Genomic DNA, 18,823 nt, shown 5'->3' with positions numbered 1-18,823 from the left:
TAGAAAAGGGTGAAAAAGGGGAAACTTTTATGCTGAAGGCTTTTCCGAGGGCTTAGCAAATTTCTTGCTTACATTCTTTCAGGTCCTTTGAGATTCACACTTAGAGAGTCTGTATGCACCTAACCAAGAAGCAGATGGAGAAGGACTCCTTGGTCTGCTTGCACTTAGGCAGGTGTACGCTCTTGGCTTCCCATATTAAAGTTTATGATGACTGAAGTAGATCCCAAAAACTGCAGCCCTGAAACACTAGGTGTGTGAGGTGCTTCTTCGATATAGCACCTTAACCAGAGTGCTCTGAGCATCTGTATAGACAACAGACCCATATGGAACACAAGTTTGGATACTTCTAAAAAGCCATTACAACTGAAACATAGGGCTCTAGATATCTGCTCCATGCATTCCAGCAGGAAGGGGTCAACCGCAGCAGTGGAGAGATCTCTTTAAACGGATTTAACCCATTCTGCCAAAGTTTGACAGATTCATGTTACAGCCATAATAGGCTGAAGGGTTGTGCCCACCAGTGAAAAAGGCATAATAACAGCAATGAGCAGTATACATCTTACAAAAACGAGTTGTTTTCTCTTAAAAGTAATCGTAGGCCAGCAATTACGAGTGGTAGGCTTGAACAAAGAGTTTACAAAGAGATATCTGTGGTAAGAAACAAAGTGGCCTGATTCCCGGGGCGTCAATATGAGTGTAGTTACAGGTTAATGAGGGGGGGCTTACTTATCTAGAATGTGTGATTAAGGCAGGAAAAGAGTTGCATGAGTTAGTTTCTAATGAGAAGAAGGGAGAGCAGAGAGTAATGAGATGGTAGAGGAGAGGAAAGGGAGGCCCGGAGGTGGAGAGAGAGCAGAAAAAGAGGGGGGGGGGGGGGTCAGAGGGGAAAGTAGAGTGGGGAGAGGAATAGGGGGTGATAATTGAAAAAGCAGCCTCTTTTGGTGTAGTACGTCAGTGTAAGTCTCCTTCCACCTCCAGCCCTTCCCAGGGTAGAAAGAAAGACAGGGGTTATAAGTCCCAAGGCCATTGTGTATTGTAATTAGGCTTGCAATTTAAAGTCATGGTCATAGAGAGTATTTGTTTAAGGGTTAGATGCCCTTAAACCCACAAAGATGAGCTTGGTGGGTAAAGAGGAGTGGTGTAGAAGGAATTGCGCTGGGGTATTGTCCAGTCTATAGGTGGTCATTTGGGAGATAATACTGTGAACCTCTGCCCAGAAAGACTGGATTAATGGACAGGTCCACCATAAGTGTAGCAACGTACCAGGCTCTCTGTTACATCTCCAGCAAAGGTTGGATATTTCTGGGTGGAATCTTTGTATCTGCATGGGAGTTCTATACCAGCGCAATATGCTTTTGTAGCTATTTTCTTGAGTTGAGATGTTTAATGAGCATTTACGTGCGTTAGAAAAGATAAGTTTCCAGTGATCTAGAGGGAGTTCCAATTGTAGGTCTTGTTCCCAAGCCTTGAATGCTTCACTAGAACTTGGGAGTATGTCAGCATAGAGCAATCCATGAATTTGGGAAATCACGTGTTGTTGGGGTGAGGACTGAGCCATCTGTGCCACGCAGAAAATGGCATACTTGGGCATAGGCCTGAGAAGGGAAGGGTAGGTTATTCAGGAGAGAGTAGCACAGTCAAGGAAATGACCATCTCAGAAAAAGTGGGAGGCTAGAATTTTGGGGTAGGGCCAAGAGTTTGCCAAAAACTGTTAGGACATCCCCAGGGGAGAATTCTGGGTTAAGACAAATTGGTGTTAGGGGTCCCAGAATCGTTGAGAATTTAAATTTAGATGATGCTTCTAAGATACCTTGTAGGGTAAGGCCAATAAAAGGGTGTTGTCGGACTGATGCTGGGGAGAGATCCAGGGCACTGAATCTAGCAATAGTGTGGTGAAAGAAGCTTCAAGCCTCACCCAATCCTTAACCTGTGCATGTACATTCCAATCCGCAATCACAGCTAAATGATAAGCCCAGTAGTAGCTGTGTAAATCAGGGAGTCCAATCCTGCCTTTTTGTTTGGGTAGAATTAATTGAGCATAGCTTTTCTAGGGCATTGTTTGTTCAATAGAAAGGTGACACAAGCTTGCCTATAGGTTGTGAAGAAAGCCAAAGGCAGTTTAATAGGGATGGCTTGGAGGACATAAAGAAAGCATGGTAAAGCGTTCATCTTTAAGACAGCTGCATGTCTAAACCACGAAAAGTGAGGTTTTTCCCATTTGCGAAGATCAAATAAAATAGCATGGAGAATAGGCAAATCGTTTTTTAAAGTAGAGGTCTTTCAGATCTGTGGGTATTTGGATGCCAAGATATGTGATGGAATCTGACTGCCACTTAAACGGGAAATGAGTCTGGCATTGGGTTACTGTAGCATTGTACTTTGCAAAATTTATCCTGATGTTAGATAGGGAATGGAAACATTCAAAGTCTTGTAAGAGATAAGGGAGGGAGACGTGATTCTGTGATAAAAAGAAGGATGTCATCGGCTAAGGCTGCTAGCTTATAGGTGTGGTTAGCGACCGTCAAGCCTTTGATATCTTTGTTGGCTCCCGGGCGTCGTAACAGTGGTTCAAGGGTTAATATGAAGAGCATCCTTGACAGTGGGCAACCTTGTCTCATTCCATTGGGAACGGAGAAGGCTTTCAACAGGTTACCAGTAACACAGACCTTCATGGTGGGCATGGTGTAGAGGTACATTCTAAAGTTAAACATATGATCATGTATTCCTATGGAATGGAGGACTGCTCCCATATAGTCCCAGGCCACCCTGTCGAATGCCTTCTCCGCGTCTTAAAGATAGAAAAAATCCTGGTTGTTTAGAGGAGGTAAGCCAGTGGTGTAGGTTTAGTGCCTTAATGGTGTTATCCCTAGCTTCCCAGCCAGGGATCAATTCAACTTGGTCTTTTATTATTAAGGAGGTAAGTAGAGGGATAAGACAGTTGGCTAAGATTTTTGTGAATAATTTTAGGTTTACGTTTAGTAGGGAAATAGGTCGGTAGTTGGCTACTGATGTGGCGTCTTTGCCTTCGTTTGGGATGACCGTGATATGGGCTTCTAGTATGTGTGTGGCCAGTGTTGCAGCGGATAATAGGGAATTGAAGGCCCGTAGAAACGGTATAACGAGTGCAATGTGAAATGTTTTATAGTAAGCGGTTGTGAACCCCTCAGGCCGATGCTTTTCACATTTTTCAGTTAATTGCTATTTGCAATTCTTCTCCTGAAATGGGCCTTTCTAGCGTATTGGCTAAAGAAATGGAGTTTTGGCAGTACCTGTTGTAAAATATCCTTGATAAATTGCCTTCTAAGGTGAGGGGCCTCAGGTGTGTGTTGTTTGGGGTAAATTATATAGTTGCAAGTAATAGCATTCAAACTGGGCTGCAAAGTCAACCGTAGCAGATAAGATTTTCCCTTGAGGGTTTTGGATGTAGTGGATCGTGAGGTCTGCTCTCTTGGATTGAAGGGCTCTTGCAAAGTATTTGCCACTTTTGTTGCTGTGATCATAAAAAAGTTTTTGTGAAAGTACAGATTTACATTTCACCTCTCTAACAAAAGTGTTCTGGTCAGGGTAAGGTCATTATATGTCTGTTGAGTAACTGCTTGTGTGCCAATTCTAGCATTTTGATTTAATCTATGAGTTTCAAGATCAGAGCTTGATGCTCTTTTTTCCTTGTAGTGGCCATCTCTAGGAATGTGCCTCTATCAACACATTTATGGGCCTCCCATTGTGTCATGGGAGTGACATCAGGGGTATCATTTTCAGAGAAGTTTTGGATGCATGAGTGGATTTTATCCACTTAGCATTAATCAGTAAGAAGGGACGAGTCAAGACACCAAATTTTAGTATAAGGAGTGGAGTCAGAGAAAGTCAAGGTAACTGATACAGGGTGGTGGTACGATAAGAACATGGGTTCTGTTGTGGCTGTAGTGAGGGAAGGGAGGTCCTTTTGTGATATAAAGAGGTAATCTATACATGAGTATCGGTTGTGTGGCGCTGAAAAGAATGTGCAATCTTTGTCGGCAGGATGTAAAGTCCTCCACGTGTCATGCAAGAGGAGGTCTTGTAGCTGTAATTTGATTTGGCAAGGGCCCTGTAAGGTAAGGATGAAGTTCCAGAGGAGATGTCTAGGACAGGATTTCGAGCTAGATTAAAATCTCCTCCAAGTATGAGTATACCAGATTGGAAGCCGGAGAGAAGCTGTGCTATGTTTCGGAAAAAGCTTACTTGCACAACATTAGGGCTGTAAATATTTGCCAGCGTTATGGGCTTCCCCTGCATGGAATCCTTAAGGAATATGTAGCATCCATCCATGTCAGACAAGGTGTCTATAATCTGCCATTTCAATTTTTTAGCGATGAGTATAGATATGCCTGTCACTTTGGAGGAGGTATTGGTGGCGTGAACTTGGGAGCTCTTTTCAGGGCTATTGAGGACTTTAACATTCAAGGAATTATTTTGAAGGTGGTTGGTCGGTTTACCGGTGCAGGTGAGGCTATGGCTTCCTTTCTTGGGGAGGGCTGGAGATGAGAGGGCTTTCCTTCTAAGACGACTGTTAAGGGTTGGAAAAGTATGGAGGGGGCTAAGAGAGGGAGAAAAGAGCAAAAAGTAAAAGAAAAAAAAAAAGGGGAGGGGGGAGAGGGAGGGTAGGAGAAGTAAAAGGCAGGGGGGAGAGGGAGGAAGGAGAGGTAAAAGATATGAGGAGGTTAAAGAATGGAAGGAATAGAGCGGGGGGGTAGGTGTGGAGGGAATTTTTACTCCTAGAGGGTAATTGTAGACAAGCTAGCTTGTTCGAATAAGTGTCAGTGGGTCCGGAAGGATTATTTGGGTTTCACAGCATCTGCTGGGTGTAGTAGTAGATAATGGTCAAGAATGCCAGCTTATCTCTGACGCAAATAAGGTTCGGCGTATTTTGGAGCTAGGGGATTTGATTTACAAAGTGTAGTATAAGTCGCTTAGGGGGAGCAGAGTGATATAAGACTTAGGAGAAGAGCCTAATGTGGGGTACGGCTAATTGATGATGGGAGTCCAGATATCTTGTTTACTACATCATCAGCATACGAGGCTGCCCTCGCCAAGAGGTCATGCAGGTGATAATCAGTTCTAAAGGGGCCGGTGCATATATTTATGAATGGATTGCAAGCAGGAACTGAGTCAATGATATGTTACAGTCCTAAAAAGATAGAGGAACCTGAACTGAGGGGTAATTTTGTGAACCATAACAAAACAGCATTCAGCAATAAATTAGTATTCAACAGGTTAAACAGTTCAGTAATCGACTAATTAAGGTAGTTTGTATATAAACATACAAGTACTCAAACTCAGTCTTCTGAAGAACATAAGAGAACAAGAAGCAATACTCAAGATATACAGTACATTGTAGAAGATGTGGTAGATTGTATAAAGGTGGAGTAAGAAAGAAAAAAAAGGGGGGGGGGGGGAGGAATAGGCTCACATACAGTAAATTGAGTGCAGTGTCCTCAACTGTTCATGTAGGCTCCCACATGATCATAGATATTACGTAGATAGGAGGGGTAGGGGTAAGGGTAAAGAATAGGGAAAAAGGGTTGTAGTGGACAGAGAAGGGGGTAGGGATGTTCTTGGGTTGGGAGTGGGGGGGGGGGGTTGGAGTTAGAGTGGGAACACCTTCCCCTTTAGCTAGGTATAGCCATGGAGAGATTACATGACAGTAGGATATGTTGACAAATAAATGAGCATGGTAGATATATTCAGCTATAGAGAAATAGGTGTAACATGATGTGAGTTCCAGAGCCATGAAGCAAACATGGGTGTGGGAGTCACAGCTACAGAGGGCTAATGCGGTGGGCATCTAGTATAGCACATATCATCATATTTACATTGTGTTAATTGCAATCATGAATCACCCATTGACAGCGTTGGATTTCAAGAATATGCAGATTGAGAACACGGTCAACGCTTGGACCTCCAGGAAAGAAAGATGATGTTGATTTCCCTTACAGGGAGTCAAGAAATGATATGCTCATGTTTAAATGCTTCATGTATTGCGTGAGAGAGAGAAGTATATACACAGTTGTGTTCAAAATAGCAGTCAGACATCACTAACCTGATCAATCACTGTTTTTGGTAGAAATAATATTTCTACATGGCAAATAATTTACTAGCAGGTGTAGTAGAGTAATAGAAATCCAACAGACCCAACAGTCATGACATGCATGCTGCTGATTCTGTGTCATTGAATCACGAATTGAAAGTGGCATGTTCAAAATAATAGCAGTGTGGAGTTCTATTAGTGAGGTCATTCATTCTTTGAAAAACAGGTGGCAATTATTGTCCTTATTTAAGGAAGGAAGGCAGCAAATGCTTCACATGCTGGTTACAGTGCATTTCTCTCTGAAATTCTGAGGAAAATTTGTCGTTCCAGACATTGTTCAGAAGAACAGCATACCTTGATTAAAAAGTCGATTGGAGAAGGGAAAACACAAAGAAGTGCAGAAAATGATAGGCTGCTCAGCTAAAATGATCGCAAATGCTTTAAAATGGCAACCAAAACCTGAAAGACGTGGAAGAAAGCGAAAAACTACCATTCAAATGGACAGAAGAATAGCCAAAATGGCAAGGACTCAGCCAACAATCAGCTCCAGGAAGATCAAAGAAGGTCTAAAGTTACCTGTGAGTACTGTTACAATTAGAAGACGCCTATGTGAAGCCAAGCTATCTGCAAGAAGCCCCCGCAAAGTCCCACTGTTGAAAAAAAGATGTGCTGAAGAGGTTACAATTTGCCAAAGAGCACATTGACTGGCCTAAAGAGAAATGGCGCAACATTTTGTGGACTGATGAAAGGAAGATTGTTCTTTTTGGGTCTAGTAGCCGGAGACAGTTTGTCAGACGACCCCCAAACACTGAATTCAAGCCACAGTACACTGTGAAGACAGTGAAGCATAGTTGCACAATCATCATGATATGGGGATGTTTCTCATACTACGGTGTTGGGCCTATTTATCGCATACCAGGGATCATGGATCAGTTTGAATACATCAGAATACTTGAGGAGGTCATGCTGCCTTATGCTGAAGAGGAAATGCCCTTGAAATAGGTGTTCCAACAAGACAACGACCCCAAACACACCAGTAAACGTGCAACATCTTGGTTCCAGACCAACAAGATTGACGTTATGGAGTGGCCAGCCCAATCCCCGAATCTTAATCCAATAGAAAACTTGTGGGGTGACATCAAAATTGCAGTTTCTGAGGCAAAACCAAGAAATAGACAAGAACTGTGGAATGTAGTCCAATCATCCTGGGCTGGAATACCTGTTCACAGGTGCCAGAAGTTGGTTGACTCCATGCAACACAGATGTACAGCAGTTCTCAGAAACAGTGCTTATACAACTAAATATTAATGAAGTGATTCAAAGGAAAGCAAAATCTTCAAACATTTTTCAGTTTATATAGTGAATGTTTGAGTTTGTAAAGAAGAATACAAACACTGCTATTTTTTTTGAACAGTCTAATATTCACTTTTCTTAACTTTTTTTAGAGGAACAACACAAATTTGATATGTTTTTCTTCATGTTTTGATTTGGAATAGAATGTGTAGTGTTCCCAATGCATTTGTGTGTATAGAAATAAAAGCTATTAGAAGGATTTTGAGCTTTATTCACTTTTTTCAACACACTGCTATTATTTTGAACACAAATGTAAGTCAGAAGCTGTATGTTTCCAATAGGGCATACAATGAGAACAGCATTTATTCCCCTATTAGGGTGTTTCCATATGCTAGGCTCAAGCGTATGGTTTTCAAGTGAAAGAAATAAAATGGGTATCTGCTTTAAGCTCCTAAGCAGGGGGTGTACAGCAAGTGGGCAACTTCTGTAATGGTGTGAACTACAATGTAACAGTAGAAGGTGCCTACGCTGGCAATTAGAAAGGAGGGGCACTTTTTTTTTTTTCTATTTTTAAATAAGGAAGGCAGAGTACAGAGGTGGATATTGCTAGACCAGGTAGTCTAGGCATGTTGAGACTTGTGATGTGCAGGAGATGCTGTGAGGCTGCCACCTCCCAAAGCTCCAGGTCCTGATGGTGGTGGGGAAGCCGGTGGTCTCGGTCTGCAGGCTTGAGGGTTGCCTCAGATCTGAAAATAGCCCTGGGGGGGGGGGGGGGGAGATCATAATAGTGGTAGATGTAAAGAGCTGTACCAGTCAGGCACTTCAATTAAGGGTATATCCAAGTGTATACAGAACAGTCAGAGGTCTTCTAGGACATGGCCCAAGTACGTAGCAGAAAGGCAAAATGGAAATTTCCCATCTGTATGTGATATTCCTTGAGTGCAGCAACTCTAGTAGAGGTCAGAGATTCCTCCTATGTTGATAGGAGAAATCTTGGTAGATTTTAATTTTAGCTGCATTGTATGCAATGTGGTTGCAGTCTTCACAGGATTTCTTCCTTGAGCAGGAATCTCACTAAGCAACAAATCACATCTATGGGAGGGTCTGTGCCTCTAGGCCTCAGAGAACAGTGTAAGCACTCAAAATCTATGAGGGATTCAGGAGGCCTTTCCAGCAGATAATTAAATACTGTTAAAACAGCTTGCGACAGTTGGTTCAGCTCAACTTTTTCAGGCATGCCTCTTACCCTCAGATTATGCTGGCGGCCACGATCTAGATCTTCTAGGTGTCTCTGGAGTTTGCAGATGTGTATGCTTGTTGGACCCTGCGAATGGCAGTGTCATAGTGGGCAGCAGTCTCAATCCGCATGGCGACAGCCTGGATATCCATGCAGAAATCAGAGATGGCAGCAGAAAGTGTATCTTTGATGTGCGCTGCGATTGCGTGGAGATCGTGCAGGTTTGCACATCAGGTGAGTGAGAGTGTGGGTGCCTTGTAGCTGTCGGGCTCTGACTAGCAGAGATACGGCCTGTGATACAGCCACACGGTTTTCAAATCTGACAGATAGTAGAGGGAAACTTCTCCCTGTACTATGTCAGGGGGAGGGAGGGGGGGTTGCGAGCACGGCTGCAGCTATGGTAACATGTTACATGCTCCACCCTAAAAAATGGGTGGACCATAGAACATGTTCCAAAGTTGAACTTATCCTTTCAAAGTCCTGGTTTGAACGCCCCTTGTAATTGAGGGCTTTTTTTTTTCCATTGTATATCATGGAGTATACTTACTTAAAATATTTAATGGAAAATAAAAGACAAGTTGGAAACATTTTGCTTTATAAAATATCAGACTTTTTTTTAATTGATGAACTCTGACAATACAGCATTATAAGAAACTGTAAACTGTCCACTTTGAGAAACAAAATGCTATTTCTTCCAGCATAAAACCACAGAAAGCTCTAAAAGTATACCATTTAAAAATTGGTGACGTGGCCTTGTTTTGGATATTGGGGAGAGGCTTACACAAAGTCATGTGGGGACTGATGGTAAGACAGTGGGGAACATTTATGAAAACTGGAGCAGCTGTACATAACAACCTTCTACCTTCAGCTTTCTTAGTTAAAGCAGAACTAAGCCCATTGATTTACCAGTTCCAGAAAACGTTACATTTCCAGCATGCCTGGAATGCTGTCACATTTGCATGTAATTTCAGTCAAACTGTCAAACCATCAAATGGTTGGTGGTATAACTAATCACATGTGCAGCACCATGGCAGTTGCAGAGCAAACAGAGGCCAAGATGGCAGCTTCCATAGCTAAAAAGGAGACAAGTTTATTTCTGCATTAAGCTTTCAAAATGAAAGCTAGAAGCTGGTAGGTTGCCATGTACAGCAGCTGCAGATTCTGGCTGCTCCAGTTTTGATATATTCCCCTCACAACATGAAAATTTACTTTAGAGTAGAAGAGTTACAATAACTAGGCAGTTGCTGTGGAAGATTATACACACACACACAGAAGTAAAATGTGAACCTCACACTAAAATGAAGAATAGAGCACAGTAACAGTGCAAAAAGGTCCAACATGACTTTCTGTAAGTCTGCCACATTGTTAATTTGATTTCAAATGAAATAGCAATATTCAGTATGGCATAACCCACTGCATTAAATCAGCGTTCTTCTGTCATCAGCTTAGAGCAATGAAAAGCTTGGATCCGATTGATACTCTTGATTATGGCACTTGACATGAAATAGGGATTTGTGCTGTATCAGTTAATGAGGTGTACAAGAATCCAGCTGGTCTTCCTGGGCCCTTCAGGATACATTGACATATAGCGCCAATGTGGATTGTCATTCATGTGCTTTCCCAAACCATATGGTCCAAACAATAACATTCAGTTATGGGAGTTGCTACAATCAGGATGTGGGTGAATTTCACCTTCTCACCTGCAGTGAGGTACAAAATTCCATGATAGAAAAAAAAATAAAATAAACATCAATAAAAGTCTAAAAGAAGAAGAAGCACAGAGTTTTTCTGCAGGTTTCACTCTCTCATCCAGCTTGCTGCTCAATTCAGTCTGCATTCCATCCTTCTGTTAACGTGTTTTTCACTAATTGTGCAAAACTGAAGGTCTGAACATTAAACTGAAAACAGAATGAAACCTGACACTGCATTTTAATCTCTTCCTTACCACATAAGAGGAAAAAAGGCAATGAGATCAAAAAACTGTAACCAGTCGTATTTTAAAATGACAGACATTAATGTAAAACGAAGAAAGTGTAATGTAAATAAAAGGGAAAAAAAAAAAAAACAGCATTCTTACCGTTTTTTTTTTCAGGGAGAAAAAAAAAAAAAAAAGCGGACATAAAAAGACACCCATGTGTGCAAGTCTTACAGTTCTAAAATGAAATTTAGCAGCAAATTAAAATCTAGAAGTGTCAAAATATCCAAAAAGCTATATTCCAGGTGTGGGTCGATGCTAGCAGACTAAAGCTGGCCATACTGTAAAGTTTCTCATGTTTAGCCATGCAGACCATACAAGATAAATCACAAGATTACTCCATCCATGCTAAATAGAGTGGATTGACAAATCTGCAGTGCTGGCCATTGTATTGTGACATTCAGCACCTGCAGCCGTCAGAATACACAAATATTTATGTGGAAGTGCTGTTTAGATGAGCATTTTTTGTCTGGCTACTTCAACAGAGATCGATTGAAAAAATTGACTTGTCAACCAGCTCAATATGGACAGGGTTGTCCCATGGAACAAATTTTGGCTGACTCACAGGAAATCATATGACATTTGATCATTTGATCCACATGTGGCCAGCTTAACTCGCAACTAGAAATCAGATTCCAGTCTGAATTCCCAACTCTGCCTATCAATGACAGTCCCTTACAAAAGAAGGCTAAAGCTGAGTACACATGGATCAAAGTCAGCCAATTGAGCAGGAATTGTCTGAATTTTGATCTGTGTGTAGCGCTCTCTGAATTTTGCATCTGTGTGCAGCACTCTATTCAACAAAAGCAGGTAGTTAAACTGGCTTCTGTTGAGCAGCCCTGCTGGATAACCAGCACTGGTTCAGAGCTCATCAGTGTAGGGGGAACGGTTTATCAGAATACAATAGCACGGGGGGGAGATCCCTACATCCACACAATGAACTTTTTTCCCCCCCCATTCAGTCCACAAAACAAAAAAACAAAAACAGTGCTTACCCAGCTTTTGTCTGCCTGATGGATTTTGAAAGCATTTCAGTTGATATAACAAATAAACAGAGTGGCTAGAGGAAGTTCTGGGACACAAGAAGTTTGCTTGCTGCTGGCATCATAGACAGATGCCATAGTTAGACTACCAGTGTCCAGCCTTTACTGAAATTTCAGTCTTGTATGGACGGTGTATATACACAAATCAACACTTACAATAAACTTTTGGTGATAAAACATATGCAGACTAAAAAAAATAAAATTTTTGTATATTTTTTTCCCCTAATAGTGAAAACATTAAAGAAGTCATATTTCATTTCTACTACTTTGCAAAAGTAAAACAGTAAAATAATTACATAACAGTGTAAAGGTCTGCCTGGCTATTACTTTGCACCAGTATATATAGAGGACACCCCCAAATTTTTATAGCAATTATGAAAAAAATAATGTGATATACATTTACACTGCTAAGGTAATATAATCCAAAGCAGCCAATCACTAGCATCTCTGCCACCGTTACATATTACAGGGCAATTCTACATTCAGAACTGCTACGTGGGAAGTGCAGCCAGAACAGCTGCAGATTAATTGGGCGACGCACGTGCATTTTCACATACACAGCTATATTTATAATACACACATGCCTCTGAATAGAAAATTTTAGTAAATATTATATAAAAAAATATATATTACATTATTATTATTATATAGCTAGATCATTCAGTGACCATGTTAGAAGGATTTAGAATCGAACTTGCCTGCAAACATTTTAACCTTCTTTAAAGTGTATCTTTAGCCAAAACATCAGAACAGGTCATAAGGCCATAAAATGTAAATCTTAGAAATATTTCTGTACGTGGGATACACTGCTGCCTTATACAGCCATTCAAAGTAATAAATGGCTGTATGAGAGTCTACATGTCGTGGCTGTATGGTGCTACTTACATAAACCTGTGAAGCTACATATGGCCATCCATTACCATGGATGGCTGTAAGCAGCAGCTGTGTATTCCGGGCACAGAAATACATCCACATTTATGGCAAGATACAAAATCTTCCCATGGGGACACTCACTCATCATTTAGTGCTTTTTTTTTTCTCTTAGAGAGATTATTCCTGCTTCCTGTTGTGTCCATGGGACAGGAAGTAAAGCTAATCCTTTCAAATGGGACAAAGATGGAGGGGGAAAAAAAAAATCCACACAGTGATGGGGGTTTTACCACTCCTTACTCCATCCAAAACAAAAATGTGGGATTTAGCTATACTTTAGGGTAAATAGATTGTTTAAAAGGAAACCTATAATGAACTAAATACAGAGGCTGCCACTGCTTACCTATCCTGAAAATGCTAGGGACCTAGCTGTCTTTGGCTTCAATACTCAGCCACAAACATGCAGTTAGCGAAAGCAAAGCCCTGTTTTGCATAGTTCTGCATGGGAGCATCAGAAAGTGCTGAAGCTGTGGATCAACACAATAGCCAGGCAACTAGTGTTTCCAGGAAACAGTAGGAAAGGAAGTACTGGTATCCTCTAATCTGTGGAACAGCTTTGGTTCCCTGCACACTTAAGCAAGCCAATAGATTTGTGCAGATTTATTTGGAAAGTTTTAGGAATTTTTTTTTTAACCTCATTTTATCTGCAGCTACCCAGCAGGGCATGTTTTCAGGACTATAGCACAGCTGTAATACGGATCTAGAAAAAATGAATTTCCTTGTGGAAGGAGGAAGCCTGAAAACATGACCAGCTGAAGGGGCAGGGGGACAGACTGTTGTCACTCTAGAACAGGAAGTGCCCCTACAATGATCTTCACGGATGGACTGCAAGGTATTCTTTTTAAATCTGCAGAATGCATAAAGAAAAGGTATTGAAAATTTAAAAAATAAGGTTTTAAACATCATCAATGTATTAAAGCTTTTATCAATTGTTTTACATATACTTTGTCAAAAAAATGTGCTACAGGTACAAAACACTCTGCAGCATTAGAGTCTTCTACTGAGTGGCACAGTAAATTATGGGTCTAGTCTATAATTCTTTATAAAAGGGCCACAAAATCGTCAAGCTGTTTCAAAAAGGTCAGATTTGGGTAACACTAATAAATATATATATCTGACCCAATTCTGAAATATAGTCATGTATGAATGTAGCCTTGTCTAGCCTGAAACAGTAGTTAAGCAACAGATGCCACCACACAGTAATATAGAAAGATCTCATTATCTGTGTGGGCATATGGGTGAGGGAGGGGGCTTTCAATAAATAGCTGTTATTTTAACAGATACTTTATTAAAATAAAATATTGGGTTACGTTGACTGTTTAAGGATGCAGCAAGTGGGGGGGGGGGGGGGGCGAGCACTGACAGAGAAGGAAGCGTTCTTTGCAGTTTGACCCTCAAGGGGATAGAGAGGGTTCTAAATCCAACTGAATCACTTCATGCTACACAAACAGACTTCTAGCTGTCTCTCTTTCATTCATCTTCAGGTCAGTGAATTTTCTGTGCTGCAGGGTCAGTTAGGAAGCTCTCAGACCACAGACAAGTTGTACAACTATCCAAAAAGAATCCCCTCCTCCACTAAAATAAATGTATTACCTGCTTGTAACAACAATTCTAAACCCCCATACATTCTCTTTGTCCAAAAAGTGTTCCCTGGACTACATATAGTAAAACATAGGCAAAAATCATTGGCGGGATAAATGCTCAGCCTTCTTTCAAATGGCTTTTCTCAGCACATAAAAATTATGTGCCAGTTAATGGGCTACCACAAGATGGTGCCATTCATTCATCTACTAGAAACAATTGAGTACTGGCGTGATACTTTTTTTATTTGCACTAACATACAATTTTGAGGACAAGCTCTCGGGGTATGTCTACTTCTTCAAGGTCCAAGCAGTACTATTAGAATGTTTTAGCAGAATGTTCAAAGAGATGTGGGGGATGAGAAAAAAAATTAATAATAATAATGGGGGGGGAAACAACACTCACAGAGGGAGTCATAAAAATGTTGGATAATGACAGTACTCAATTGTTTCTGTCGCAAGTGCACTAATACGGCTACAATCACCTCAAGCATTCATCTACTAGGAATTTAATTACAAAGAAGAAAAAAAACTTTCATAAAAAAAAAAAATAAATAATGCACACAGAAGGAAAAGAATGCAGTGAGGGAGATTTACAAAAACTAAAGCAGTCAGAAGCTGGTGCAGCCGTACATGATCGCCAATCAACTTCTAACTTCAGCTTGTTCAATTAAGCTTTGGCAATAAAACCTGGAAGCTGATTGGTCTCTGCAGAGCTGCACCCGATTTGGCATGCTCCAGTTTTAGAAAATAACCTCCAGTGTTTCTTTTTTGTAGGGATCTGAACGCAGCTTTATAGGTTAAAAAAAGAAAGGAAAAAAAAGCCATTCAAAGTCCTACATATGAACAATATTTTACACTGCACACATGCACATTTGTGATCATGTTTACATGCAAACAGCCCAAATGCATTTTTTTGGAGCAGCCTGCATCCTTGCAGCAGAAAGGCCATTTATGCTGCAATCCTGCATGCATGTTAAACATTACATTTGTACAGAGCGCTTTTTATGCAGGATCCTGTGCACAGCATGAACCTGCACAGCAGGTGCCTTATGTTCATATGACTGTATGCATGTACATTAAAAGATACACAATGAATAAAACTGGGTGCTTTTCAGCCTGTGCAAGTTGTACAAAACGTCCCCCCCCCCCCCATATGCACCTAATCACCAATGTCAGCATTTCTCAAACATTTCCTCAAGGCCCACAATACCAGCCACATACACAACACACGTACATTACAATCCAATCACACAATCATGTTTAACTGTATTGTATCTTGTGCTTAGTCACCTATTTGGGAGTCTTCCATTCAATCAAATTAGTGACGTTTTTCCAGACTTACAGGTGATGGCACAGCTGTGACATTTATATAGAAGCACACTGGCCATTTCACAGGAATCTGGAACACATGTCATGCTTTAACAGTTTGGTCTGTTGGACACCCTCGTTCTATGAAAGAGGAACTGGTTGAAGTTAGAAAAGGCATTCCTAGCTATCAGAATAGTTTTAAAACCTCTTATGTCAGTTGTCTTTACATTCTTACATAAAAACATATATAAAAATTTTACATTTTTTCTTGCAGTTCTAAAAAGCAGCTCATATAAACAATATAAATTTGCCCCTCATTGCAGTCATGGTAAAAATAAGTGCTTTTTAAAAGAAAAAAAAAAAAAAAAAAGTGTTTTAGCTTTATAAAACTAACTCACTCCATATACTGTAATAAACATCCAGAAAGGAAAACACCACCTACAGGCACAGCACTTTCTGTATAATGTGGTTCCAAAAAAAAAAAAAAAAAAAAAAAGTCACGTGGTCTCCTTGTCTCCTCTCTCAAAAAAGTGATGTTTAAAAGGCAATCCTGTGTTTGAAATCTGTGATGCTGGAACCAACAATGTTGCATACTATTTTCAGTCATAGTAATTTGACACTGGTCATATATTTCATCATTCACTTCCCAGATTTTGCCATTGCTTCAGGGGGAAAAAAAAGAAAAAAAAAAAAAGTTGAAGTTTAAACTGTGTGCGCACATCCCTTTCATCCACATTTTGTAATTGCCATCACTACATAGATAAATCATTACCCAGCCAAGCAGACCTTCGTTAACCAAACAAGCCACCAAAACATCTTTGAAGCAAATAAGGATCATTGTCCTTTAGGGCCGTCTTCAGTTTTTGAATTAACTGTAGACAAATGGTCCATCAACTGTGGCATGTAAAGCACATGACTACATTTTCCTGCGCCATCCCTTCCTTTAGTATTGCACGTTTAGTCTCTGACATGGGATGTACACCACTCAGCAGTCAGAGAAGCAATATGTTTTGTGGCTTAAAGTCCAATTGTAAGATTTCTGCTAAGGCAAAGACCGCAAATAAAATGGGATTGGGGGAAACAAACATTACATTACAGCTGAAGTTACATCCAATATGTAATTCCTGTTTTTTAACCTGTGGTCCTGCCCACAGCTTTCTCATTGATTTAGCCTCCAGTGGGGAGTTGATATTAGTAAAGCGAGGTCTTCGGTTCTACAATCTTGAAAGCTACTTCTAGATCCAAAAGCAAAGCATTTCTACTTTCCTGCTCGAAGTCCCAGTATATCGGGGGAAAGTCAGTAAAAATGTCAGTATTGTGGCCCTAGGGCTGTTCAATATTTGTACCCTGTATAAGTGCTATAATTATATGTGCAGCAAATGTCACTAGAGTCAAATGTCACCTTATTTTTAGTAGAAACACCATGACTGGCAATATGGCCAAAAGGGTTTGCTTCAGCATGCGCTTCCTTACTTTGGTTACAAAATATATGTATATAAAATTTTATGTCCAGGTCAGTACGGGGTGGTTCCATCCCACTCTACCAAGTACTGGACTTTTCCTTCAGGGGTGATCCTCCGTGCCAATACTTGGTATTTCTCCCCACAAGCCAACCTTCCTGCAGCACCAAAATAAGTTGTGATGGAGTGTTTGAGGTGTGGCATTGAAGAGTCATCCTCGCTGAGGCTCTCGAAGGCGTGACTGTCAGCGGCATGATCTTGAAAGTCAGACAATCGGGTGTACTCCATGGATTCTGCAGCACAGCTGTTCTGTCTGTCTGAGTGGTCCAGGGTCCTCCTCTTTGATTCAAAAGCAGTGTAAGTCTTAGAGGCCAGCTTCCGCTTGCGGCTTCCAATGTTTCCACTGTAACCAAAGCAGCATAAATCAATATCAAATAGAGGCAAGGTGACATTTACCAAAATTAAATTGTATGAAGGTGAGAGAAGGCACTGAATGTGCGATTGTACAATGTATTCTTTTAAAGAGTAACTAAAGGCAAAACTAAAGTTTTTGATAGAGTGGAGAGGGATTAGAACACCTATCAGCTTTTATTGTTGTCTGTGCCCCTGCTAGGGAGATTTGCTCTCTTTTTTTCCTGTTTACTAGTATCATAAAAAAAGTGACAATAAAAGAAAATTCCAAATTTTGGGTTGACATCAGAATGGAGGTTAAATCTTACAATGGGCTACTAGTTCCAGTGAAACACCTGGAATCCATCACTTTAGGTGGATTTATTCTCACTTCCTGTTTTGGCTATGAGGCAGGAAGTGAAGGGAAATCTCCCCAGTGGGACACAGATGGGTAGAACACACACACGTTACAACCCTCCAACACTATTCAAAAATGGGGGGAGGGAAAAGAAAAAAAAAAAAAAAAAGCCCACACACAAAGCATTCAACTACCTGCTGTTCTACAGACTCTTGGATGGTAAACTGCACAATCCAACTGTAGTTCTGCAGATAAAACTGGCAATATGGGGTGTAACGATTATGCGCAATAGAGACGTGGAAGCTGTACACAACAGCCATCTTGTGGGGGTCTCATCAGCAGTGTTCCTATTGCCCCCCGGTTTGTTAAAAGTTACAGCTACAAATTCCATAGTTTTAAATAAAGATCAGAGGTTCCTTTTGAAGTTTTCAAACAGAGCTGGCCAGGCTGTAAACAGCTAATTAGTCTTGGCAGGATGTCCGATTCCACTAACCATGGAAAACACTTTCCTCTGCCCCATTGTAAAACAATAACTCAAGCAGTCACACATGACCTGTAAGGCATTAAGGTTCTAGGAATGCAGAGTGTGCCATAAAATGTCTATTCCACATACAATTAATAGAATTCAACAGGAACATATACTGAATATATGAATATTGAATAGGGAATATCATACCGAACAAATCAAGGTCATACATTACTATGTTAGCACATATGAAAGGGGAGAAAGCAGTCTCCTGCCTCCTGGGTGGCAAGGTACGCTGTGTCTGGTATCCCTGGGTTCGAAATATAATTCGAAATATTAATCTGCCAGTTGCTAGAATACCACCTGCACATATTGGAGGTTATTAATATATTAGGGTAAAACTGTAGTTGGGAATTGGTCGTAAACATAGTGGCCTCCCAACACCCATCACTTAAACCGGATTATTGGTCAGTTGGTCTCAGTCCCTTTTCTATGATCTCAAGGGGGTGTGGACAGACAGGACTTGTTAAGAACTCTCGTTTAACATCAACCAAGGAACATGTTAGACTTGAGAGCCAAGGCAACGTTTTTGCTTGGACAAGTGGACTCTGCTAAAACCAAAAGGACTTTGCAATTATTCTGCATTCTTAACTTTCTTTTATTTCTCTGCTGCTTTATTGTTCTCTTTATATATCTTTGTAACATCCTTCTGT

The 18,823-nt window shown here is 40.7% G+C and overlaps 2 protein-coding genes across 2 annotated transcripts in view; one reads left to right on the top strand and one right to left on the bottom strand.

Annotated features, from left to right (window-relative positions):
- The window catches only part of LOC149456320 (protein CutA homolog), a 77,682-nt gene extending 69,661 nt beyond the window's left edge, over positions 1-8,021 (top strand). Inside the window, exon 8 of the mRNA XM_089685263.1 lies at positions 6,398-8,021. The gene's annotated coding sequence lies outside the window, so the exon portion shown is untranslated. The remainder of the gene's footprint in view (positions 1-6,397) is intronic.
- Positions 8,022-9,184: 1,163 nt separating this feature from the next.
- PHF19 (PHD finger protein 19) overlaps positions 9,185-18,823 on the bottom strand; it is a 62,203-nt gene continuing 52,564 nt past the window's right edge. The window contains exon 15 of the mRNA XM_089685260.1: positions 9,185-17,299. Coding sequence (XP_089541386.1) covers positions 16,951-17,299 — 349 coding nt within the window. The 3' untranslated portion in view covers positions 9,185-16,950. The remainder of the gene's footprint in view (positions 17,300-18,823) is intronic.

This window comes from Staurois parvus, unplaced genomic scaffold, assembly GCF_062004578.1.
Source record: "Staurois parvus isolate SC_StPar_1 unplaced genomic scaffold, SC_StPar_1.0 ptg000365l, whole genome shotgun sequence".
Classification (NCBI taxonomy): Eukaryota; Metazoa; Chordata; class Amphibia; order Anura; family Ranidae; genus Staurois; species Staurois parvus.
The sequence above is the reverse complement of the archived record's forward strand: the minus strand, read 5'-3'. Positions and strand labels throughout refer to the sequence as shown.